This window comes from Phocoena sinus, chromosome 12 (assembly GCF_008692025.1).
Source record: "Phocoena sinus isolate mPhoSin1 chromosome 12, mPhoSin1.pri, whole genome shotgun sequence".
Taxonomy (NCBI): domain Eukaryota; kingdom Metazoa; phylum Chordata; class Mammalia; order Artiodactyla; family Phocoenidae; genus Phocoena; species Phocoena sinus.
This window is the reverse complement of record NC_045774.1, coordinates 61,026,657-61,052,933: the sequence shown is the minus strand read 5'-3', so window position 1 is coordinate 61,052,933 and position 26,277 is coordinate 61,026,657. Positions and strand designations below refer to the sequence as shown.

At 39.6% G+C, this 26,277-nt stretch overlaps 1 protein-coding gene across 2 annotated transcripts in view; it reads left to right on the top strand.

Moving 5' to 3' along the window:
- Positions 1-26,277, top strand: part of KLHL32 (kelch like family member 32) — a 242,965-nt gene that overhangs the window by 34,344 nt on the left and 182,344 nt on the right. For both annotated transcript variants that reach the window (XM_032651502.1, XM_032651501.1), the window contains exon 2: positions 10,402-10,489. In XM_032651502.1, coding sequence (XP_032507393.1) covers positions 10,467-10,489 — 23 coding nt within the window. In that variant the 5' untranslated portion in view covers positions 10,402-10,466. The remainder of the gene's footprint in view (positions 1-10,401; positions 10,490-26,277) is intronic.

The window sequence follows — 26,277 nt, the reverse complement described above, 5'->3', positions numbered from 1 at the left end:
TGTATTTTTACAAAAGTGGTTTTACATAATACAATACATATTGATTTATTCTCTCTTAAAATATGTATTTGTTTTGTTAATAAGTATATTTCTCCAGAGTCGTTTTGAATTACTGCTTGGTTCTTCATTGAAAGATATACGCTATTTAATTCATCCTGAACATACAGATTGCTTCTATGTTTTGCTCATATAAACAACACTCCAGTGAACCCCCTTGTACATATACTTTTGTACACTTCTCTGATTATTTCCATAGGGTAGATTTTTAGATGTGGAATTTCTAGATCAAAGGGTTTGCCCATTTTGAGGCCTTTGATACATATTTACAAATTGCCTTCTCAAATGACTGTACTAATTTACATACCTGCCTGCATATATGAGTGTCATTTGCCTTGTTCCCATTGGCCATCATCATTCTTTGCCAACGTGATTAGAAGGAATTGGCTGTTAATGGTTGGAATGGTTTGCATTTTTATTACTAACCAGAGTGAACATTTTTATGTTTACTGTTTCTTTATATCTCTAGTTTGGTGATTTATCTATTTATGCTTTTTGTCCGTTATTTCCTGTGGAGTCATTCATCTTTCTCTTGTTGCCATATAAATACTTTATTTATTGAAAATATAACAACTATTCATAGTCATGCAAATTCCTAGGGTTTTTTGAAAAACCTCATGTGACTGTTAAGCTACACTTCCTCCATTTTGATAATTATTTTTTTAATGAAATACAGAAGCATTTCTTGGGCCCTGTTAACCTCATCTTGTCAGTTTCTACCTGAGGCTGACTGTCATCCGACCTGTTCAGTTTCTCTTCCAGCTATGCTCTTATCTATACTTTTGCACAGTGTGCCCTTTATCTTTTTATCTAGGAGACAAGGAAGGAGAGTCAAACTAATGTTTATTGAGCACCACTGTGTACCAAGCACTATACTAGGTGCTTTCAAGTATGTAAAGTGTTAAATAGAATAGTATAGAAGACCTCGAAGCTCTACTGCACGAGCTTTCATGGAATCCATGCATATTGGCTCTCCTTTCCTAACAATGAGACGTGTGGTTTCATATCACCCTATTCAAAACAATTGATGATTCCATGTTTTCCATAATTTAAAAAGAGTTTGCTCTCTCCCTATTATAAACACCTGTTTATCTGGGATTATTGTGCTGGGCCAGTTTATACTGGCTGTGTGTCCTGGTGACCTTTGGTGAAATCCAGCTGCAAAAAGATATCTAACCTTTTGCCTCCTGATTTTTCTCCCCTCTCATAGAATTATAAGAAATAGGTATCATTATATACCTATTTGTGGCTTATATTGTTAAGAAGAACTTGCTATATTTCTTCTGTAATTTTCACATAATCTATATATTTTGATTTTAGTATGTCTTCAAAAGTAGTAGTTTTATGATTTATTATAAAATTTGGGATTAGAGCAGAATAATTAAGAGTACAAGCTTTGGAGTCAAACAGTTTTGGTCCCTGACACTACCAATTCCTAGTCCTGTGCCTTTTGTGAATTACTTATCCCTAGGTTCTTTATCAATAAAACGAAAATAATAATATCTTCTACATCAGGTTATTGTGAGGATTAAATGAGATCATGCATGTGAAGTGCCTCTTAGTGTAATAGCACTCAAAGGAAAATGCGGCTCATGGTAGTAGGTAAAGTGGTTATTAGTTATAATTTAAAATTTTAACTTAAAAGAGAATAGCAGCTGTTTAATAGAGAGGCTTTAACGTTATGATCTCAGGAATATATTCTGAATGATTATGTCTTTTTTCTTATATATTAACAGGGTTATAGGGTTTTGTAAGAATGGGACAGTTGTGTTCTTTTGGCCTAAATTTCTGTTCAGGTAGTAAACTGTGCTTTAGTTACACATTGGACCTTTCCTGTTAGAGTTAAGTCATCTCACGTCTTTTTTATTTGGAGGGAGAGCTTAGATGTTTTCACTCTCTGAAAGGGCAAGCATCCTTGTTAACCTTTAGGAATGATGTTCCATACAGGAAAGTATGCCATGGGGTACCCTTGAATATTTGCCTTTCAGACTAAAGGGATAACTAATATCATTTATTACACACCACGTGATGGTGTACCGGTGTTAAAATATACTAATTTACTGGTGTTAAAAATACACCAATTTATGAAATAATCGGAATTAAAGATAAATTATCACCATAGGTAATACATAAATAAATAATGATTGGGCCTATTGCATGTGTTCTAATTCTTTTATGCTTAGAAGCAACATTTCCTTTCAAGATATATTAATTTTATGTAATTTGTTGTTTGGGATCAACAAGCCTTAAGTATATTGAATCATTTAACGTAGGTAGTTTTTCATGGTCAAGACTTATCCCTATAATTCATTTTTTAAAAATCTCTGGGCTTTCGTCCTGCAAACCACCTCTGTATCTCTTGCATTTTACTTTTGTCTGCTTAAAACGCTGCTTAAAACGTGGTGCTGTTTCCCCTTAATTGCTATGAATTGCTGAGATCATGAATAACTAATATTTTAAAAAATCATCAAGTATTTTTAAAGGGAGTGTGATACTAAGCGTTATTAAACAAATATATGAGAATAGCAAGAATTAACCAGTTTCTCATCTATTAGTATATTTTTTAGTATTTTATGTTTGTTGATCATGTTAACCTGCGTTAGTCTATCTGGTCTTTCTTTGCATGTAATCAAGTTTGACCTATGAGACACTTTTTCTTTTCCCTTTCATACTATTATGGCTTAATATGATAATTTTTTCTTTGAAAACACTATATTTTTAATGTTCACTTCAAAAATTTGTCTAGGTGAAGGTCTGACAAGCTTGAAAATCTTAATAAAAATAAAAACTATAAAGGTTAAACCTCATCAGTCGTACATACCAAACAGGTTATATTTGAAAAGAAACTCACCGGTGAAAGAGGGAATTCCACTAACAAGCATTTCCTCAGTGTGAGGCCAGTGAATAACTTCAGTTATGCAAAAGAATTGCTATAGTTTTGAGAAATGTTTGCTGTGTTTCCTGCGGTGAGTGCAAGCTTCAGCTGGAGGGCTTAGAGTAGGGGCCTGAATCATTGCACTGAGAACAGTCCTGGGAGGGTTGCTGATGTTTTTGGCATTAAAAAAAAAAATTAGTACTTAGCATGTGAACTACATTAGCAAAAAAAATGAAACAAAAGTAAAAATTCACCTACATACCTGTCACCTAAGCAAATCACTGTGTGATTCATATTTGTATGTGTAATAAAAGGAGACACATTCATGTTTACTGAGAGCCTGTGATGTACCAGTCTTTTAGCTAGGTATGTTCCATGTATCGTACAGCTCTGTGAGGAGGTGCTATTATCTGTATATTTAGAAAGTGAAAAAAAAAGACTTGAAAAAGGTAAGTAACTACCCCAGAGTGGGTGGCTCAGGGTGGGCCACCTATCATGACAGCAAGTTGATATGGGAACATGGCTCCATTTCATAAAATATTTGTTTTATTTTATGTTTTTTTAACCACAAAGACTGATATTTGTGTTACCAGTCTTTTGGGGGGACATTACATCTTTTGAGAAGTACCACAGCCAAACTCTACTCTGATAAATAGAAAGAATTCTACTTACCTTGTTCTTTTATAGTAGTTATGCTGCAGAGGAAAATCCCCTACTCCCTTCCCGAGTTCATTAAGCCGAGCTAAAACGCTGATCAAAAGATACTTAAAATTTTAACATACGTTTTCCTAACTATTTTAATACATATATTTCTTGCCTTTGAATGATATTTAGTGAAGTCAGTAAATTCTCTGTTTACGAAAATAATATTTTGTATATTTGGTGGTTGACCACTAAGCCACAGGCATAAACCTTTTATTTTGCCTCTTCTTAATGAATTTGTGTAAAAAAGCAGTTAAAATTGAGTCTCCAGGAGCTTGGCCTTTTAAAGAATGTAGGGGAAACAGCATGAAATGTCATCAAAATGTGAACATTAGTTATCTAAACCCTTGTTTTGGGGGAGTTCTTGGAGTGCATTTTCTCATAGAAGCAAGATTTAAAGTTTAAACGGTGGTTAAGTTTTCAGATAAGCTCATAATAAGCGAATATGTGCACCTCTGTGTGTTTTTAAAGCAGCAGAGCTGCCCACCCCCGTTTCTTCACAAACAAAATCTTAAGTAGGACGCTAATTGAATTTCTTGGGAATCTTTTAACCCTCAGCTGAGTTAGCCTAAATAAAACAAGGAATTTATTATAAAAATCTAGGTTGTTTTATGTACTCCCGGAGGCAAGAATGCATGGAAAATCGAGAATGTCCTCTCTTTCCATCTCTTGCCTGTAACTTTTTCTCTGTACACTTGCTTCTTTTGCTGTTTCTTTCCTGCAGAATTGTTTTCTTGGTTTCCTAATCCACATGGCGGAAGACAGAATTGAGACTGGAGTGAGGTGCAAAATTTAAGAGGGCATCAAAAAATTAGATGATCGAGATAAATAATATTTTAATGTAATATTTCAGAGATGATTAACAAAATATAAAAATTTTAATGACGATAGGATTAGTATAAAAGGAGCATCTCTGTCAGTTCCTGTATTGTTTTCTACTTGCAAGTGAGCAGCACAACTGATCTGGAGACTGGTGGTTCTAATTCCAAATCCCAGAGAAGAGCTCTGATTGGCTCAGCTTGGGTTCCACTGGGACTCTTAGACCCATGAGCTAAGGCTGGGTGGTGGGAGGTGCTCGATACCAACAGAACCTTGTGGGAGTTTGGGCAGGTACAAGAACAGGTGTTCACTCTTTCACAGTACCAAGTTCATGCATGTGTGGACACTGGTCAGGGTCGAGTAAGCCAGGTAAATCTCACACTTGGTCTCTCCTTCTCCCCACCTTAAGGTTTCTCCTTAGACACCAGCACTGAACTTACCAAGCCCTGAAAGGGAGAGTTGAGCCCTTTTGAACAGGGGATTTTATTTCAGCCAACCAGTGAGTTAGTGCCAGCCAGGTACAAGGCCCAGGAGAAAAGTACTTGGCACGGTTGGTCAGGATAAATGTCTGATGAGGGAAAGTAGATGCCATCCCTCAGACAAAAAGCCAGAGAGGTTTTGCTGTTGGGGAGAGGTTGATTGTGTGATCTGGTGATTACCCTTGTACAATGGGCCAAAGAGTACAAGGTTGCCTTTTTTTTTTTTTAATATTTATTTTTGGCTGCATCGGGTCTTCGTTGCTGCACGCGGGCTTTCTCTAGTTGCGGTGAGCGGGGGCTACTCTTCGTTGTGGTGCGTGGGCTTCTCACTGCGGTGGCTTCTCTTGTTGTGGAGCATGGGCTCTAGGTGCGCGGGCTTCAGTAGTTGTGTCTCGCGGGTTCTGGAGCACAGGCTCAGTAGTTGTGACGCACAGGCTTAGTTGCTCCGTGGCATGTGGGATCTTTCAGGACCAGGGCTTGAACCCGCGTCCCCTGCATTGGCAAGTGGATTCTTAAGCACTGTGCCACCAGGGAAGTCCAAGGTTGCCTTTTATTCCTTTGGGAACTCTTCTACCTTTGCAATAGCTTCCAAACTACGACCAGAGTGATCTTTCTAAATGCAGATCGCATCGTGCAAGTCTCTTGCTTTAAAACCTTCAGTGGACTCCCACTAGTGTTAGGATAATGACCAAGCAGTATTCTTAACACTGCTTGTGTGATCTGCCCTGTGGCCTCTGATAGGCCTTGCTTCTTTCTGCTTTAGGACCTTTGCCCGGGCTGTTGGCTCTGCCCAGGATGCCTCCCAGAATCCCTTTCCCCACCCCTTACCCAGTTGATAATTATCTTTCAGAGATCCGCTCAGATGTCACATCCTCAAGGAAGCCCCTTTTCTGATCACACAGGATGGGCCAAGTTTCCTCCTATGTAAAATGGTAATAAATCATAAATAGTACTAAAACAACAATAATAATAACAACTAACACCATGTGACAGGCACCTTCTGAGAATTCCAATTTGTTTAATCCTCGCAACAACTCTATGAGGTGGGTATTACTATTTTTAAGATGAGGAAGCTGTGCTTCGAGCCCCTTGCACTTATCACAATTATGATTAAAGAATGAATTATACAGGCACTGGCAGTGGGCCAGGATGGGACTGAAGGGCAGCCTTTTGTTTAGAAGGGAAGGGCTAGGAGCTGGTCTTGAGGCTGTGTTTGCATAGCAGATCACGCTGTGCTCTGGGCTGCATGCTTACTTGGGATTGCTTTGAGAGAGATGAATGATGATTGTGAAGGCTAAAATACTCTCAAGCCACTCCTTGCTGTCCACTGTGGCCCCCTACAAGCCCTGTGAAAGGAAAAACTCATGTATCAATTACTGTATCCTAGGAACCCAGCTCCAGGTCTTGCATAAAGTAGTTCTTCAAGAAAGATTTATCTCATGAATCAGTGAAAAAAAAACTCCACAATTTTGGAGGTATTTTTGACCAAGCTATATCGAATTCTGCCCTAATTGTGCAACATTGATGGTGACGGTGAGTCCTCAGGGATTTCATTTGATCTGGGGCTGAATGATGGATGCCCAAGACTTGAGGGGACATGTGTGGACCCTGGTTAGGGAACAGGTGGGCCAAGGGAGCAGATCTGAGACCTCAGGAGTGCTGGTCCTTATAGTGAGGCAAGGCTGGGAGGAGCATTGTGCCCTGAGTGGAAGCAGACAGAGCAGAGTTGCATGCTCTTTGCACAGGTGATCACAAAGGCTAATTTGGTGGAAGGGAATGTGTTGCCTTGATAGTTTTAGGGCCATGGGTGTGGGGGGCTGAGGTGAATATAATTCATCATATGATGATTTGATTCCATGGTGCCAACAGGCTCAGAAAATTGTAGATGGTCACAAAGGGACCTTGAAGGTGATCACTCTCAATTCAGTAGAAAAAGAGCCACCTCATAGGCTCCCAACCCCACATAGCACTACCCTTAGGGCTTGTGCTAAATGTCATTATATCTCTAATGGGGTGTGAGCAGCCCTAAGAGCTACATGCTTGGAGAGCAACTCTAGCCTTTTTTTCCTACTATTCTGCTTCCTGTGGCCCCACCAAATTGGCCCAGCGCTGAATCCATTTCTGGATTCCGAGGAGGGGAAAGGCAGGAGGCTGGCCTGGATTTCCCTGGGCTCGTGGGAAAAGGTAAGAGCCTTGAGTTAAGAAGGAACCCACATCCCAGGCACAGGAAAAAGTGCAAGAAGACTAGAGGATAAAGAGGTCTGGCTGGCTAGAAGACATGTTTCATGTAAGGGAAACTTAAAATATAAAATAGAATTAATAAACAAAATGTAAAAACAAATGTTATTTATACAAAAAGAAAGTTATAATCCAGTGATACAATTTATATAAGATATATGTAGTAAGTTGTAAATAATATATAGTAAAAATAGTAAATAATAGTAATATTCAGGGGTTGAGTCATCCTTTAACTCATTTTAACTCACCTTTAAAATGGTGTTCATTTCACTAAACATTGTAGAATGGAGCAGATTATAATTAGATAGTTTCTGAGGAGAGCTAATTTAGTGAGTTGATCTCCAAACAATAAGGGAATTTATCTTAAGATTTTTAATTGTCATGTTTGGAATGTCTGAAAAATATCAAGGTAAAAGTGTCCTTTAATTTTGGATTATTTTAACTTTTAGGATTCTTATTCTACATTCACCTAGTTATTGGGAGCATTTAAAAATATTAGACTTTCCAAAAGATTAAGGTTTTTTTTCACCTCTCTGTAGTAATAAATATTCTTATGCCATCTTAATGCTCAAGTGTCCATCTCTGTTAGTGTTTGTGCTAGGCAATAAGAGCCTGGAATTATAACCTAGTTTCTGAAAGGAATCTGTAGCAGTGGTAGGTTGCTAAGAAAGTCTCTTAGCTAATGAAACAACGTGCCTTGAATTATTCTGATCCTTTTTACTGCCAGTTGTAATGGATCAATTGAAAATGATGCTCATTTTTAGACTTGTCAAAACTTAAATTAGAAATAAATGAAAGTATAGGTATACTATTTTCAGTAATTAAAAAAAGAAAGCAAGAAATAAGTATAAATGTATGAAAAATGTTTGAAACAATCTGTTCGGTAACAGTGGAATTCTCAGCAAATTATGATATATCTATGTGAATTACTATAGTATGAGGGTTTGGATACAATGTAACAAATACTATATATTAGTTAGATTGGAAATCATAGGTCTCTCTTTTATACAAATCAGCAGAAATAGGCACAGCTTTACACATTCTTTTCATAAGTGTTTTTACACTGTATTGCTTTTCAAAATGAAACTTAGAAGAGAGCCTGTTTAAGATTATCCAAATTGGAATTAATTTTGCTGCTTGGGTGTGTTAGAAAATGGGAGCTAGACCTTCTAATGAGAGTTGTAAAGCATAGTCATGGAGCACGTCCCAGACTTTTCAAATAATTTACTTCTCTGTTTAGAGTTACAACAATGATTGAAAACAAAGGCTGGGGTGCGGACTGTGAGATTGAATGAATATATAGCCAAGGAGTGATTTCAAGCCTGACAACTTCATCCAATTACATATTTCCAATTATGCTAATCCTAAAGCTCCTGTAAAAATCTGTTTTCCATTTCCTTATAATTTACATCCTTTCTATATGTTATTTTTCTATCTGTTTTTCAGAAATTCACTCCTTGAATAGAAAATCGTCTTTCTGTAGATGCCCAAGACGTAGTTGGTTTTAACTTCACTAAAGGACAAGTCAACTAATATTTGTGGCTTAGCCTCTGCAACTTTATTTTATCAGTTTTTAAAAATTGAAATATAGTTAATTGATTTATAATATTGTGATAGTTTCAGGTATACAACAAAGTGATTCAATGTTTTATATATATAGATAGATAGATAGATTATGTTTATATTCTTTTTCAGATTCTTTTCCATTATAGGTTATTACAAGATATTGAATATAAGTTCCCTGTGCTATACAGTAAATCCTTGTTGTTTATGTATTTTATATATATCAATAGTAGTCTGTATTTGTTAATCACATACTAATTTATCCCTCCCTCCTTTCCCTTTGGTAATCATAGTTTGTTTTCTATGTCTGTGAATCTGTTTTGTAAATAAGTTCATTTGTATTATTTTTTTAGATTCCACATATAAGTGATATCATAAAATATTTGTCTTCCTCTGTCTGACTTACTTCACTTAGTATGATAATCTCTAGGTCCATCCATGTTGCTGCAAATGGCAACATTTCATTCTTTTTTATGGCTGAGAAATATTCCATTGTATATATATACTGCATCTTCTTTATCCATTCCTCTGTTGATGGACACTTAGGTTGCTTTCATGTCTTGGCTACTGTAAATAATGCTGTTATGAACATTGGTGTGCATGTATCTTTTCGAATTAGAGTTTTTCTTTTTTCTGGATATATGCCCAGGAGTGAGATTGCTGGATCAAATGGTAGCTCTATTTTTAGTTTTTTAAGGAACCTCCATGCAGTTTTCTATAGTGGCTGCACCAATTTACATTCCCATCAACAGTGTAGGAGGGTTCCCTTTTCTCCACATCCTCTCCAGCATTTATTATTTGTAGACTTTTTGATGATGGCTGTTCTATCCAGTGTGAGGTGATAGATACCTCATTGTAGTTTTGATTTGCATTTCTCTAATAATTAGCAATGTCAAGCATCTTTTCATATGCCTGTTGACCATCTGTATGTCTTCTTTGAAGAAAGGTCGATTAAGATCTTCCCATTTTTTGATTAGGTTGTTTGTTTTTTTGATACTGAGCTGCATGAGCTGTTTGTGTATTTTGGAAATTAAGCCCTTGTTGGTCACATTGCTTGCAAATATTTTCTCCCAGTCTGCAGGTTGTCTTTTTGTTTTATTTATGGTTTCCTTTGCTGTGCAAAAGCTTGTTTGATTAGATCCCATTTGTTTATTTTTATTTCTACAGTAACTGCTGTTGGGAAAGCTGGACAGCCACATGTAAATCAATGAAGTTAGAATACTCCCTCATACCATACACAAAAATAAACTCAAAATGGCTTAAAGACTTAAATATAAGACATGGCACAGTAAAACTCCTAGAAGAGAACATAGGCAAAACATTCTCTGACATAAATCGTAGCAGTATTTTATCAAATCTTAATTTTTCCCTTTGGCTGTCTGATGTTTTAATTTTTACTGTAACTCTTACTTTAGCTATTTTTGGTTCTCAAATACATTTTGACTTCTTAGTCCCTGAAGTTCCAGTAAGGTGAAAAAACTTCAAAATTTAGAAGCATTCCAAACCATTGCCTATTATAAGAGCTTTCAGTCAGATTGTTATATCTCGATGATAAAACCCTCCAACGTGCCTCCTTAGCATTCTAAAGCATTAGCATCATTAAGACCCAGAGTGTGCTTTTTTGCATTTAGCTCACTGTGCTTTTCTTTCTTGTTTTTTTGTATTCAGCTGGAATGCTTGCCGACTCCTCTGCAAATTTCTAAGGCTGAGACCCTGAGGAACCCAGCTGCAGAATGCCGTCTGAACGCTTCCTCAGGTTGGTACTGTAGGATACATCTTTGCTTGTGTAGCGAGACATGTGTAACTTGAAATCCTCACACCGCACGTTCTAGGACCAAGCACAGGGAGGGGCTCAATGTGTATTTGAAGAATTAAGCAAACCAGTCTGAGAGTGTGTGTGTGAGTTTAGTATGGTAGCACAGGGGCTAACCACTGAGATATAATTACTGGCCAAACTTAGGTATGTTTAAGGATTCTTTGATACTACTTTTTTTTTTTTGCGGTACGCAGGCCTCTCACTGTTGTGGCCTCTCCCGTTGCGGAGCACAGGCTCCGGACGCGCAGGCTCAGCGGCCATGGCTCATGGGCCCAGCCGCTCCGCGGCATGTGGGATCTTCTCGGACCGGGGCACGAACCCGTGTCCCGCGCATCGGCAGGCGGACTCTCAACCACCGCGCCACCGGGGAAGCCCTGATACTACTTTTTATGTTTGTCTTATTTAGGATGCTAACCTCCCTCAAACAAAAGGTAGATGTCTCTAAAGGTATATGATTTAAAAAATAATCAGAAAACTATACATATATATGATTATTGTCCCCTTTAAAGCAATCACTTTAGGGTGACTAATATGTATTCTTAAAATACTCATAAGATTTTACTTTAGTACTTATTTAACAGATATTTATTTGTGCAGAGGATCCAGCAGTGAATAAAACAAATAAGGTTCCTGCTCTCATGAAATATATATTCTATGGGGGAAACAGATATTAAACAAATCACACCAGTAACAACACAAATATAATTGTGAAAGTGCTTTGAAAGATTGATAGAATGAGGTAGTACCTTCCTGAAGCAGTGCTCTATGACCTGAGATTTGAAGGGTGGGAAAGACATGGGGAAATGCCCTCAGGCAGGAAGGAGCCTGGCACATTCCTAGAACTGAGGGGGCAGTCAATAAGAAAATGCAGGGTATTCCTTTGAATATTCTCAGTGGAGGCGTCTTCATCATCCTCGAGGAAACCGTCAAAGGGATCCTCAAAACAAAGAATGAGAGAGGTGATAAGCCTGGGAAATGCCTTCTTTTTAAATACTAAGAATTGAGTATGTCTATGAAATAATGAGACCAGCTTTCTTCCATGACTCTGAAGCTATTAGAGATGACTAGTTCCAAAAATGTGTTCAGAAATGGAGGCACTGCTACAGCCCGTTTAATGCCTCTGTGCTCCCCAAGTGAGTGTTGCTCTAGATGGGTGACTCTTAGTGGGGGATATTTTGCCCTCAGGGTACATTGTGTAATATCTGGCATCATTTCTGATTGTCACCAGGATCGGGGGTGCTATTGGCGTCTAGTGGGTAGAGGCCAGGGATCCTGGTCAACATCTTAACAATGTACAGGATAATGACCATGGCGAAAAATGTCAGAATGTCAGTTTCACTGAGGTTGGGAAATCCTGCTCTGGATCTGGCATCCAGCCAGTATAGCACGTAGAGACCATGGTATCTGTCTGCCACCAACTAAGCCAAGTGATTTATTTCTGGCTAATAGGATCCATGTGCATTCTTCTCCAAATGATTTTTCACTTTAGATCTGCCATCTCTGCTTTCACTGATCAACTCTGATCCCACCGCCGTCTGTCCTCCATAGCACCATCATCTCTGCGATGGACTTTCCTTCTCTGCTGGGACACAGGCACCCCCTTGCGCACGTTTCAAACTTCCCCTGTGCCATGTGGAACTGTTGCACCAGGAACATACATGTGCTGTGCTGTGTCATCTTCCTCACCCTGAAAAACTCCAAGCACCTCTTGCTTTCACTGAGACCTGTCTTCTTCTGAGGCACCACTTCTTTGTAGCCTTCTCAAGTGGTGGCCTTATTTCCTCAAATCTCATGTATTTTAGGGATGGGTAGAGAGATTGTTGTCACGCTGGGACATAGTTTTGCTTCTAGGTCATTACTCCTCATACTGGTTGTTTGAGAAGATGTCGACAACAAAACGACAGCAAAGACGGGCTCTTCTGAAGGTGGTGCTCGTCAGCTCTCTCCATCCCTTCTTCCTCTGCACTGTTCGCAGGGCCATCTCTCCGCATTCAATGAGCATTTGGCATGTGGCTGACGGTCTTCCTTCTCACCACAGACCCTTTACAACTTCCCAGTGCCCTCGGTGTTTGCCTGGAGGATCTGCCCGACTTGGTGGCCCTGGATCTTCAACCTGCTTCTGACCTTCCTCACTGAATCACCTACTCTCATGGTCACGCCGTGGATCATGCATCCCCAGTAGTTGCTCTATTTCCGAAACTACTGCATCAGCCACTTTATTCTTAGCAGGACCTCCTCTCCTTCTAGCTTCCTGATTTACTTACCTCCACAGTGGTTGCCCTTTGACCTCATGGCAAAATGTCTCATTACTGGCCCGGCCACTTTCTTTCTTTTCTTTTCTCTTTATTAAGTTTTTTTGGAGTATAGTTGATTTAAAATATTGTGTTAGTTTCAGGTGTACAGCAAAGTGATTCAGTTATACATATATATATGTATATTCATTCTTTTTCAGATTTTTTCCCACAAAGGTTATTACAGAGTCTTGAGTAGAGTACACCGTGCTATACAGTAGGGTCTTATTGTTTATTTTTTAATTAATTTTTATTGGAGTATAGTTGCTTTATAATTGGGAGGTTGAGATTGATATATATACACTATTGATACTATGTATAAAATAAATAACTAATGAGAACCTACTGTATAGCACAGGGAACTCTACTCAGTGCTCTGTGGTGAACTAAATGGGAAGGAAATCCAAAAAAGGAGGGATATATGTATACGTATAGCTGATTCACTTTGCTGTATGGTAGAAACTAACACAACATTGTAAAGCAACTGGCCCGGCCACTTTCTACCAATCCATCAACACTTTCCTTCTCTCATTTCCATTCTTAGCCAGTTTAGAATCTATCACTCTTTTAAATCCTTTATTTCCCTTACTCTCTGCATTTTTGATCCATTTGCCTGACAAAATCCCAGCCCAGATGAGCCCAAATACTGTGTTTCCATGCGTTCGTTGTCCAGTGGAGATTGGTTCCACCAAATCTTTTGATTCAACAAGCCAAAAAATGCCCAAAGTTTTAATATTCCTTCCCTCCTGCTACTCAAAAGGCAGTCCTTTCCCACAGCTAAGCCCAGCCCCGCTTCTATGTATTGAATCCTATCTTTCTTCTTAGCAGCCTTTGACTACTGGTTGTCTCTCAGCTGTGTTCTGGAGACACAGCTGTGCTTCCGTTATTCTCTCTATCCACATGAGTTTTACACCTCTAGCCAAGACCTCCTTCTGAGCTCCAGGTCCTGTACCACACCGGCGCTTGTCCTTAGGGTCCCAGCCCTGAACATTCTGTGGACTGTGTGTTAGGTCCATGCCCCCCACTGCCACAGGATCAGAGCATTTGCTGTTCCCCTACCTGGAAAACTCTGCTGTCCCCATTTTGCCATGGTAACTTGTTCTCATCCTTCAGCCTGCAGCTCCAGCATTACTTCTTCAGGGAGGCCAGATTATTTTATTAAAGTGTAACTACCTTGCTAAACTGAGGGTTCTGTGAGGGCTGCTACAGAGTTTGGTTTGTTTACCATTTTATCTTCAGTGTCTGGTCCAATACCTGGCACAGGATGAATAAATGTTTGAGTGAATGAAGGAAGGAAGGAATGCAACAAGACTATCCATTTATATTTAAGTTCCTTTCCTTAAGTATCCATTTGTAATTAACTGGCATAGTCTTCATTATTTCTTGGTCATTCGCTAAGCATAGCGTATTTTCTTTGCTTATTATTTTGTCCATTGTTATTAATTGCTAGCATTAATTTTAAGGTATTTACAAATTACAAAGTGTTCTATAAAAAATAAAATTAAGTTCCATGCTGGGTTTCTTTTTTTTTTTTTTTTTTTTGCTGTACGTGGGCCTCTCACTGTTGTGGCCTCTCCCGTTGCGGAGCACAGGCTCCAGATGCGCAGGCTCAGCGGCCGTGGCTCACAGGCCCAGCCGCTCTGCGGCATGTGTCATCTTCCCGGACTGGGGCACGAACCCATGTCCCCTGCATCAGCAGGCGGACTCTCAACCACTGAGCCACCAGGGAAGCCCCCATGCTGGGTTTTTTTCCCCACCTGTCTGCTTAAATAAATAAGATTGTTTCAATATTAATGTATTTAATTTGTATTAAAATATTTTGACTGTGGAATTGAAGTGATTAGGGCACAGTTTATCAATAGACTGAACTGAGATAATCATGCATAATCCTAGTACTGTCAGGTTTTTTGCCCAGTCCTTTTCTTTTTTGCGTAAAGTAATCTATTTAAGCAATGAGGATCTCTGTGCTACTTGACTGTGTTTGATATATAAGTATATAATACCTTATTGGTGACCTTACTTGAAAACTACCTGCATATATTTTGTATATCTAAATACTAAGTAAACATTGATATAGAAATTGACTTGAATTTTTACATTTGAAATACAGATGTTTAAAAACCAGACAGCTGTTTTGGAATTCATGTCTTGCAAACTGACTGAACCCAGTCAAAATTTATGCTATAAAAAATGAGAATCTGAGAGATTTCTGTGATCAGAAATCTTCACTATGAACTTGAAATAGTGATTTGCACTAACACAGTGCTTCACTGTGAGTGAGCTGTACCATGTTATGAACATTATGCTCTGCATTTGACTCTTTAGTTTTTTTTTTCTATCTGAAGTAACTTTTTATTTTTTTTTATTTATTTATTTTTTTAACATCTTTATTGGGGTATAATTGCTTTACAATAGTGTGTTAGCCTCTGATCTACAACAAAGTGAATCAGCCATACACATACATGTGCTCCCATGTGTCTTCCCTCTTGCGTCTACCTCCCTCCCACTCTCCCCCTCCCACCCCTCCAGGCTGTCCCAAAGCCCCGAGCTAACATCCCCGTGCCCTGCGGCTGCTTCCCCCCAGCTATCCACCTTACTACGTTTGTTAGTGTGTACATATCCATGACTCTCCCCCGCCCCGTCAAAACTCACCCTTCCCCCTCCCCATATCCTCAAGTCCGTTCTCCAGTAGGTCTGCGCCTCTATTCCTGTCTTATCCCTAGGTTCTTCATGACATTTTTTTCCCTTAAATTCCATATATATGTGTTAGCATACGGTATTTGTCTTTGTCTTTCTGACTTACTTCACTTTGTATGACAGACTCTAGGTCTATCCATCTCATTACAAATAACTCAATTTCATTTCTTTTTAAGGCTGAGTAATATTCCATTGTGTATATGTGCCACATCTTCTTTATCCATTCGTCCGATGATGGGCGCTTAGGTTCTTTCCATCTCCGGGCTATTGTAAATAGAGCTGCAATGAACATTTTGGTACATGACTCTTTTTGAATTTTGGTTTTCTCAGGGTATATGCCCAGTAGTGGGATTGCTGGGTCATATGGTAATTCTATTTGTAGTTTTTTAAGGAACCTCCATACTGTTCTCCATAGTGGCTGAACCAATTCACATTCCCACCAGCAGTGCAAGAGTGTCCCCTTTTCTCCACACCCTCTCCAGCATTTATTGTTTCTAGATTTTTTGATGATGGCCATTCTGACTGGTGTGAGATGATATCTCATTGTAGTTTTGATTTGCATTTCTCTAATGATTAATGATGTTGAGCATTCTTTCATGTGTTTGTTGGCATTCTGTATATCTTCTTTGGAGAAATGTCTGTTTAGGTCTTCTGCCCACTTTTGGATGGGGTTGTTTGTTTTTTTGTTATTGAGCTGCATGAGCTGCTTGTAAATTTTGGAGATTAATCCTTTGTCAGTTGCTTCATTTGCAAATGTTTTCTCCCATTCTGAGGGTTGTCTTTTGGTCTTGATTATGGTTTCCTTTGCTGTGCAAAAGCTTTGAAGTTTCATTAGGTCCCATTTGTTTATTTTTGTTTTTATTTCCATTACTCTAGGAGGTGGGTCAGAAAGGATCTTGCTGTGATTTATGTCATAGAGTGTTCTTCCTATGTTTTCCTCTAAGAGTTTGATAGTTTCTGGCCTTACATTTAGGTCTTTAATCCATTTTGAGCTTATTTTTGTGTATGGTGTTAGGGAGTGATCTAATCTCATACTTTTACATGTACCTGTCCAGTTTTCCCAGCACCATTTATTGAAGAGGCTGTCCTTTCTCCACTGTACAATCCTGCCTCCTTTATCAAAGATAAGGTGTCCATATGTGCGTGGGTTTATCTCTGGGCTTTCTATCCTGTTCCACTGATCTATCTTTCTGTTTTTGTGCCAGTACCATACTGTCTTGATTACTGTTGCTTTGTAGTATAGTCTGAAGTCAGGGAGCCTGATTCCTCCAGCTCCTTTTTTCGTTCTCAAGATTGCTTTGGCTATTCGGGGTCTTTTGTGTTTCCATACAAATTGCGAAATTTTTTGTTCTAGTTCTGTGAAAAATGCCAGTGGTAGTTTGATAGGGATTGCATTGAATCTGTAGATTGCTTTGGGTAGTAGAGTCATTTTCACAATGTTGATTCTTCCCATCCAAGAACATGGTATATCTCTCCATCTATTTGTATCATCTTTAATTTCTTTCATCAGTGTCTTATAATTTTCTGCATACAGGTCTTTTGTATCCTTAGGTAGGTTTATTCCTAGATATTTTATTCTTTTTGTTGCAATGGTAAATGGGAGTGTTTTCTTGATTTCACTTTCAGATTTTTCATCATTAGTATATAGGAATGCCAGAGATTTCTGTGCATTAATTTTGTATCCTGCTACTTTACCAAATTCATTGATTAGCTCTAGTAGTTTTCTGGTAGCATCTTTAGGATTCTCTATGTATAGTATCATGTCATCTGCAAACAGTGACAGCTTTACTTCTTCTTTTCCGATGTGGATTCCTTTTATTTCCTTTTCTTCTCTGATTGCTGTGGCTAAAACTTCCAAAACTATGTTGAATAATAGTGGTGAGAGTGGGCAACCTTGTCTTGTTCCTGATCTTAGTGGAAATGCTTTCAGTTTTTCACCATTGAGGATGATGTTTGCTGTGGGCTTGTCATATATGGCCTTTATTATGTTGAGGAAAGTTCCCTCTATGCCTACTTTCTGGAGGGTTTTTATCATAAATGGGTGTTGAATTTTGTCGAAAGCTTTCTCTGCATCTATTGAGATGATCATATGGTTTTTCTCCTTCAATTTGTTAATATGGTTTATCACATTGATAGATTTGCGTATATTGAAGAATCCTTGCATTCCTGGAATAAACCCCACTTGATCATGGTGTATGATCCTTTTAATGTGCTGTTGGATTCTGTTTGCTAGTATTTTGTTGAGGATTTTTGCATCTATGTTCATCAGTGATATTGGCCTGTAGTTTTCTTTCTTTGTGACATCCTTGTCTGGTTTTGGTATCAAGGTGATGGTGGCCTCGTAGAAGGAATTTGGGAGTGTTCCTCCCTCTGCTATATTTTGGAAGAGTTCGAGAAGGATAGGTGTTAGCTCTTCTCTAAACGTTTGATAGAATTCACCTGTGAAGCCATCTGGTCCTGGGCTTTTGTTTGTTGGAAGATTTTTAATCACAGTTTCAATTTCAGTGCTTGTGATTGGTCTGTTCATATTTTCTATTTCTTCCTGATTCAGTCTGGGTAGGTTGTGCATTTCTAAGAATTTGTCCATTTCTTCCAGATTGTCCATTTTATTGGCATAGAGTTGCTTGTAGTAATCTCTCATGATTTTTTTTATTTCTGCAGTGTCAGTTGTTATTTCTCCTTTCTCATTTCTAATTCTATTGATTTGAGTCTTCTCCCTTTTTTTCTTGATGAGTCTGGCTAGTGGTTTATCTATTTTGTTTATCTTCTCAAAGAACCAGCTTTTAGTTTTATTGATCTTTGCTATCGTTTCCTTCATTTCTTTTTCATTTATTTCTGATCTGATTTTTATGATTTCTTTCCTTCTGCTAGCTTTGGGGCTTTTTTGTTCTTCTTTCTCTAATTGCTTGAGGTGCAAGGTTAGGTTGTTTATTCGAGATGTTTCCTGCTTCTTAAGGTGGGCTTGTATTGCTATAAACTTCCCCCTTAGAACTGCTTTTGCTGCATCCCATAGGTTTTGGGTCGTTGTGTCTCCATTGTCATTTGTTTCTAGGTATTTTTTTATTTCCTCTTTGATTTCTTCAGTGATCACTTCATTATTAAGTAGTGTATTGTTTAGCCTCCATGTGTTTGTATATTTTACAGATCTTTTCCTGTAATTGATATCTAGTCTCATGGCGTTGTGGTCAGAAAAGATACTTGATACAATTTCAATTTTCTTAAATTTACCAAGGCTTGATTTGTGACCCAAGATATGATCTATCCTGGAGAATGTTCCATGAGCACTTGAGAAAAATGTGTATTCTGTTGTTTTTGGATGGAGTGTCCTATAAATATCAATTAAGTCCATCTTGTTTAATGTATCATTTAAAGCTTGTGTTTCCTTATTTATTTTCATTTTGGATGATCTGTCCATGGGTGAAAGTGGGGTGTTAAAGTCCCCTACTATGAATGTGTTACTGTCAATTTCCCCTTTTATGGCTGTTAGTATTTGCCTTACGTATTGAGGTGCTCCTATGTTGGGTGCATAAATATTTACAATTGTTATATCTTCTTCTTGGATCGATCCCTTGATCATTATGTAGTGTCCTTCTTTATCCCTTTTAATAGTCCTTATTTTAAAGTCTATTTTGTCAGATATGAGAATTGCTACTCCAGCTTTCTTTTGGTTTCCATTTGCATGGAATATCTTTTTCCATCCCCTTACTTTCAGTCTGTATGTGTCTCGAGGTCTGAGGTGGGTCTCTTGTAGACAGCATATATAAGGGTCTTGTTTTTGTATCCATTCAGCCAATCTGTGTCTTTTGGTGGGAGCATTTAGTCCATTTACATTTAAGGTAATTATTGATATGTATGTTCCTATTCCCATTTTGTATATTGTTTTGGGTCCGTTATTATAGGTCGTTTCCTTCTTTTGCATTTCTTATCTAGAGAAGTTCCTTTAGCATTTGTTGTAAAGCTGGTTTGGTGGTAATGAACTCTCGCAGCTTTTGCTTGTCTGTAAAGGTTTTAATTTCTCCATCAAATCTGAATGAGATCCTTGCTGGGTAGAGTAGTCTTGGTTGCAGGTTTTTCTCCTTCATCACTTTCAGTATGTCCTGCCACTCCCTTCTGGCTTGTAGGGTTTCTGCTGAGAGATCAGCTGTTAACCTTATGGGGATTCCCTTGTGTGTTATTTGTTGTTTTTCTCTTGCTGCTTTTAATATGCTTTCTTTGTATTTAATTTTTGATAGTTTGATTAATATGTGTCTTGGCGTATTTCTCCTTGTATTTATCCTGTATGGGACTCTCTGTGCTTCCTGGACTTGATTAACTATTTCCTTTCCCATATTAGGGAAGTTTTCAACTATAATCTCTTCAAATATTTTCTCAGTCCCTTTCTTTTTTTCTTCTTCTTCTGGAACCCCTATAATTCGAATGTTGGTGCGTTTCATGTTGTCCCAGAGCTCTCTGAGACTGTCCTCAGTTCTTTTCATTCTTTTTTCTTTATTCTGCTCTGCAGTAGTTATTTCCACTACTTTATCTTCCAGGTCACTTATCCGTTCTTCTGCCTCAGTTATTCTGCTATTGATCCTATCTAGAGTACTTTTAATTTCATTTATTGCGTTGTTCATCGTTGCTTGTTTCATCTTTAGTTCTTGTAGGTCCTTGTTAACTGTTTCTTGCATTTTGTCCATTCTACTTCCAAGATTTCGGATCATCCTTACTATCATTATTCTGAATTCTTTTTCAGGTAGATTGCCTATTTCCTCTTCATTTGTTAGGTCTGGTGGGTTTTTATCTTGCTCCTTCATCTGCTGTGTGTTTTTCTGTCTTCTCATTTTGCTTATCTTACTGTATTTGGGGTCTCCTTTTTGCAGGCTGCACGTTCGTAGTTCCCGTTGTTTTTGATGTCTGTCTCCAGTGGCTAAGGTTGTTTCAGCGGGTTGTGTAGGCTTCCTGGTGGAGGGGACTAGTGCCTGTGTTGTGCTGGATGAGGCTGGATCTTGTCTCTCTAGTGGGCAGGTTCACGTCTGGTGGTGTGTTTTGGGGTGTCTGTGGCCTTGTTATGATTTTCGGCAGCCTCTCTGCTAATGGGTGGGGTTGTGTTCCTGTTTTGCTAGTTGTTTGGCATAGGTTGTCCAGCACTGTGGCTTGCTGGTCGTTGAGTGAAGCTGGGTGCTGGTGTTAAGATGGAGGTCTCTGGGAGATTTCCACCGTTTAATATTATGTGGAGCTGGGAGGTCTCTTGTTGATCAGTGTCCTGAAGTTGGCTCTCCTACCTCAGAGGCAGAGCCCTGCCTCCTGGGCTGGAGCACCAAGAGCCTTTCATCCACATGGCTCAGAATAAAAGGGAGGAAAAGTAGAGAGAATTATTAGAAGTATGAGGAAAGAAAGAAGGAAAGGAGGAAAGGAAGGAAGGAAGAAAGAAGCAAAGAAGGAAAGAAAGGAGGGAGGGAGGGAGGAAGGAAGGAAGGAAGGAGGGAAAGAAGGAGAAAATGTAGAGAGAATTAGTAGAAGTTTGAGGAAAGAGAGAAGGAAAGGAGGAGAGGAAGGAAGGAAGAAAGAAGCAAAGAAGGAAAGAAAGGAGGGAGGGAGGGAGGAAGGAAGGAAGGTAGGAGGGAAAGAAGGAGAAAATGTAGAGAGAATTAGTAGAAGTTTGAGGAAAGAAAGAAGGAAAGGAGGAAAGGAGGAAAGGAAGGAAGGAAGAAAGAAGCAATGAAGGAAAGAAAGGAGGGAGGGAGGAAGGGAGGAAGGAAGGAGGGAAAGAAGGAAAAAAGACAGGAAGAAAGAAGATACAGTAAAAATAAAATAAAGTATAATATAGTTATTGTACTAAAAAATATTTAGAAAGAAAAAAAAAAAAAAAAAAGAATAGATAGAACCCTAGGACAAATGTTGGAAACAAAGCTATACAGAGAAAATCTTACACAGAAGCATACACATACGTGTTCACAAAGAGAGGCAAAGGGGGAAAAATCATAAATCCTGCTCCCAGAGACCACCTCCTCAACCTGGGGTGATTCGCTGTCTAAAGGAGGGAAGGAAGGAAGGAAAGAAAGAAAGGACGAAGGTAAAGTACAATAAAGTTATTACAATTAAAATTAATTATTAAGAAAAAAAAATTTTTTTTTTTAAAAAAACCATGGACGGATAGAGCCCTAGGACAAATGTTGGAAGCAACGCTATACAGAGAAAATCTTACACAGAAGCATACACATACACGTTCACAAAGAGAGGCAAAGGGGGAAAAATCATAAATCCTGCTCCCAGAGACCACCTCCTCAATTTGGGGTGATTTGTTGTCTAAAGGAGGGAAGGAAGGAAGGAAAGAAAGAAAGAACGAAGGTAAAGTACAATAAAGTTATTACAATTAAAATTAATTATTAAGAAAAAAAAAATTTTTTTTTAAAAAAACCATGGACGGATAGAGCCCTAGGACAACTGTTGGAAGCAAAGCTATACAGAGAAAATCTTACTCAGAATCATACACATACACGTTCACAAAGAGAGGCAAAGGGGGAAAAATCATAAATCCTGCTCCCAGAGACCACCCCCTCAACCTGGGGTGATTCGCTGTCTAAAGGAGGGAAGGAGGGAAGGAAAGAAAGAAAGAAAGAACGAAGGTAAAGTTCAATAAAGTTATTACAATTAAAATTAATTATTAAAAAAAAAATTTTTTTTAAAAAAAAAAAACCATGGACGGATAGAGCCCTAGGACAAATGGTGGAAGCAAGAGTATACAGACAAGATCTCACACAGACGCATACACGCACACATTCACAAAAAGAGGAAAAGGGAAAAAAATCACAGATCTCGCTCCTAAATTCCCCCTCTTCAATTTGGGATCACTCCCTGTCTATTCAGGTATTCCACAATGCAGGGCACATCAAGTTGATTGTGGAGCTTCAATCCGCCGCCTCCGCGGCTGCCGGGAGAGACCTCCCCCTCTCCTCCCTGCTCTCACAGCTCACAGGAGCTCAGCTTTGTACCCGGCCCTGCCCCTGCGCGCAGGTCGCTGGAGGGCGTCTGTTTTTTGCTTAGACAGGACGGGGTTAAAGGAGCCGCTGATTCGGGAGCTCTGGCTCACTCAGGCCGGGGGTTGGGGGATGGGGGAAGGCGGGGCACTGCGTGCGGGGCGGGCCTGCGGCGGCAGAGGCGGCGTGACGCTGCGGCAGAGGCCGGCGTGACGCTGCACCGGCCTGAGACCCGCCGTGCGTACTCCCGGGGAAGTTGTCCCTGGATCCCGGGAACCTGGCAGTGGCGGCGTGCACAGGCTCCGCGGAAGAGGGGCGCGGAGAGTGACCTGTGCTCGCACACAGCCCCCCTGGTGGCGGCAGCAGCAGCCCCAGCGTCTCCCGCCCGTCTCTGGGCTCCGCGGTTTCAGCCGCGGCTCGCGCCCGTCTCTGGGGCTCGCGCTTCCCGCCGCGGCTCGCGCCCGTCTCGGGGTCTCGCGCCCTCAGCCGCGGCTCGCGCCCGTCTCTGGGGTTCGCGCTTTTAGCCGCGGCTCGCGCCCGTCTCTGGAGTTCCTTTAAGCAGCGCTCTTAAACCCCTCTCCTCGCGCACCAGGAAACAAAGAGGGAAGAAAAAGTCTCTTGCCTCTTCGGCCGGTGCAGGCTTTTCCCCGAACTCCCTCCCGGCTAGTCGTGGCGCACCAACCCCTTCAGGCTATGCTCAAGCCGCCAACTCCAGTCCTGTCCCTGCGCTCCGTCCAAAACCGAAACCCGAGCCTCAGCTCGCAGCTCCGCCCGCCCCGGCGGGTGAGCAGACAAGCCTCTCGGGTTGGTGAGTGCTGGTCGGCACCGATCGTCTGTGCAGGAATCTCCCCGCTTTGCCCTCCGCACCCGTCGCTGTGCACCACTCCGCGGTCCCGAAGCTCCCCCCTCCGCCTCCCGCAGTCTCCGCCCGCGGAGGGGCTTCCTAGTGTGTGGAAACTTTTCCTCCTTCACAGCTCCCTCCCACTGATGCAGGTGCCGTCCTTATTCTTTTGTCTCTGTTTTTTCTTTTTTCTTTTGCCCTACCCAGGTACGTGGGGAGTTTCTTGCCTTTTGGGAGCTCTGAGGTCTTCTGCCAGCCTTCAGTAGGTGTTCTGTAGCAGTTGTTCCACGTGTAGATGTATTTCTGGTGTATCCGTGAGGAGGAAGGCGATCTCCACGTCTTTCTCTTACGCCATCTTCCCGCCGACTCGACTCTTTAGTTTTTACCATCAATTCCAGAAGGAAAGTTAAAGGTTTGAAGTCATGAATAGTCCTGTCCTTGAGACCTCATTTATTTATCTCCCTCTTACTGGATGCTGACATTTGGCCAATCAGGTGGTTGCTCTGTGGCATCACTAAAAAGCAATTTCTTGCTCAAGGAGTCTGGGGCTTCCCATGTTGTACCTGGCAGAAGCTGGGTCCTGTGAGATTCAGGAACAGCCAGGCTCATCGGCAACCTGATGGGGTACCTGAAACCCTTCTAGAGTTCAGGTGGAAAGAAATGAGGGACACATCCCCAGGGAACTTTTAGACTGTCCTGTAGAACCATAGTGCGAAGTATATATATAATTTAAACTTTTCAAGGAGACACATTTTTTAAAAAGTAAAAAGAAACAGGTAAAATGAATTTTAACAATATATTCTATTTAACCCAGTATACCCCAAATATTATCATTTCAACATATAATCAATATAAAAATATTAATGAGATATTTTTGCATTCTTTTGTTTCACACTATGTCCTTGACATCCAGCATACGTTTTCCACTTACAGCACATCTCAATTTGGACTACACACATTTTAAGTTCACAGTAGCCACATATAGCTAGTGGCTATTATACTGGACAGTGCAGTTCTAAGGAATTCCACAGAGGAAAGGGTATTGGGGTTGCCTTGAGGAAGCCAGGTCACCCTCTTGCACCCACTTGTGAATTTTGAGGTGGCAATATTGCTTCCATGGAAGACCTTTCCCAATATTAGGATGACACACAAATCTGTATACCCTCGGGAAATGTGGCTCCTATTGTATGGAGTTTTTTGTTTGTTTGTTTTCTTGGTAATTTAGGAAGTTTTAGGAATATACTTTTCCTTTCTTCTTCGTTTCCTAAATAATGGAGGGACATTGCTCTAAGGTGGGAGGTTTAGATTGCTAATTTGTATAATTTTGATGCCAAGGGAGCCATATGCAAGGATGTGTCTGCTTCCCATTCTAATTTAGACATGGTTCATGATAGTCTTTGAATCACCTCCTCCCTGGTTTATAATTATTGGCTTTATCACATGGGCCTATGGCTTTCCAGCTGTGTTCTGTGACCACTTGTGCCCTAACACTTTTTGCAGATTTACATCTGAGGGTTGAGTGGGAAGTTTCAGAATACAGTAATGACCTGTTGATTAATAAGCCTTTATTCCTTGCCAAATGTTGGAGTATTTGTTTCTGCTTTTAAGGAGTCCTAACATATTGGTTCCAAAATATTTGGAATCTTGTGCCAAGTGTTGCCTTAAATATTTAGCATGCTGTTTTCTTTAAGCTTGAATATTTCAAGCCCAACTGAATGATACTGTGAAATTGTGCATCATCACAATTGTTTCAGAGCTGAGCCCTTTATTCTTTGCCAAATTTCAGTTTACAGCTGCTCTTTCCCTGGCAAGATTTATTCGCTGTCTATAGATATCTGAAATGCAAATACTGATTCAGTCTTAATAATAAGGACATGAATTGTGGCTCTATATTTGGGAAATGAGTAAGGAAACATTATAAGCAATTATTTTAATGTATTCTTCTGTTCCACTACAAATGACATTTCAAAATACATTTATGTAGCATTTAAGGTGATATTAAAAGGGAGAAAAGTTATGAGAGTTTTAAATAAATGTATAAGTAAAATCTATTTTCTCTCCCCAAACTTATCTTAGTCAGTGCAAAGATAAATGTTTTTGAAGCATGATTTCAAACGTTTCCTATCACTATCTCATGTTATATTAATGTGTATTATTTTTCAAAGGTAACTTTGATTTTGAGATTAACTATGCACAATCTAAATATAAAATTAATATGGACTTTGTGATTTTTTTTTTCCCCCAGCATAGATTTTTGAGGTCTTCTTTACAGATTGTCATTTTTTGGTTTTGTTTCAGGTTTTGTTTGTTTCTTTTATTTATTTTTTATGTTTAAAATTTTTTTGGCCACGTGGCATGTGGGATCTTAGTTCCCTGACCAGGGATCGAATCTGTGCCCCCTGCATTGGAAGTGTAGAGTATTAACCGCTGGGCCGCCGGGGAAGTCTCTGTTTCTTTTATATTTTAAGCAGGAGGACAAATTACATTATTATGTTCATGGTAATAGGTTCTCAAAATGCCTAATCTTGCACCATCAGGTTTCTTATCTGTGAAATGGAGATATTAGTACCTGCCTCATAATGTTGTTATGAAGATAAAATGAATTGATAATTGTATATCGCTAAGAATAATTCATGGAACATAGTAAGGGCTTTGTGTTTGTAAAATATATAAAAATGTCATCCTTTTAGGAAGGATTTTTCAAAGACTATCCTAAAGCTTACTTAGCTGAGATAATATTTCTATTACTATTCTATTCCCTCATTTCTTTGAGCTATGCTAATTAATATCCATTCTGGCCTTTGCCTAGCAATTCGTGTGTTATTTATGCTTCTGAGTGTGGTTTTCAATTACTGACTTTAAAAGTCTGCCTGTAGCTAGAGCCGCTAGATGAATATTCGATGACAGTAACCATTTCAAAACTCACTGCTGCATTTCAACTGA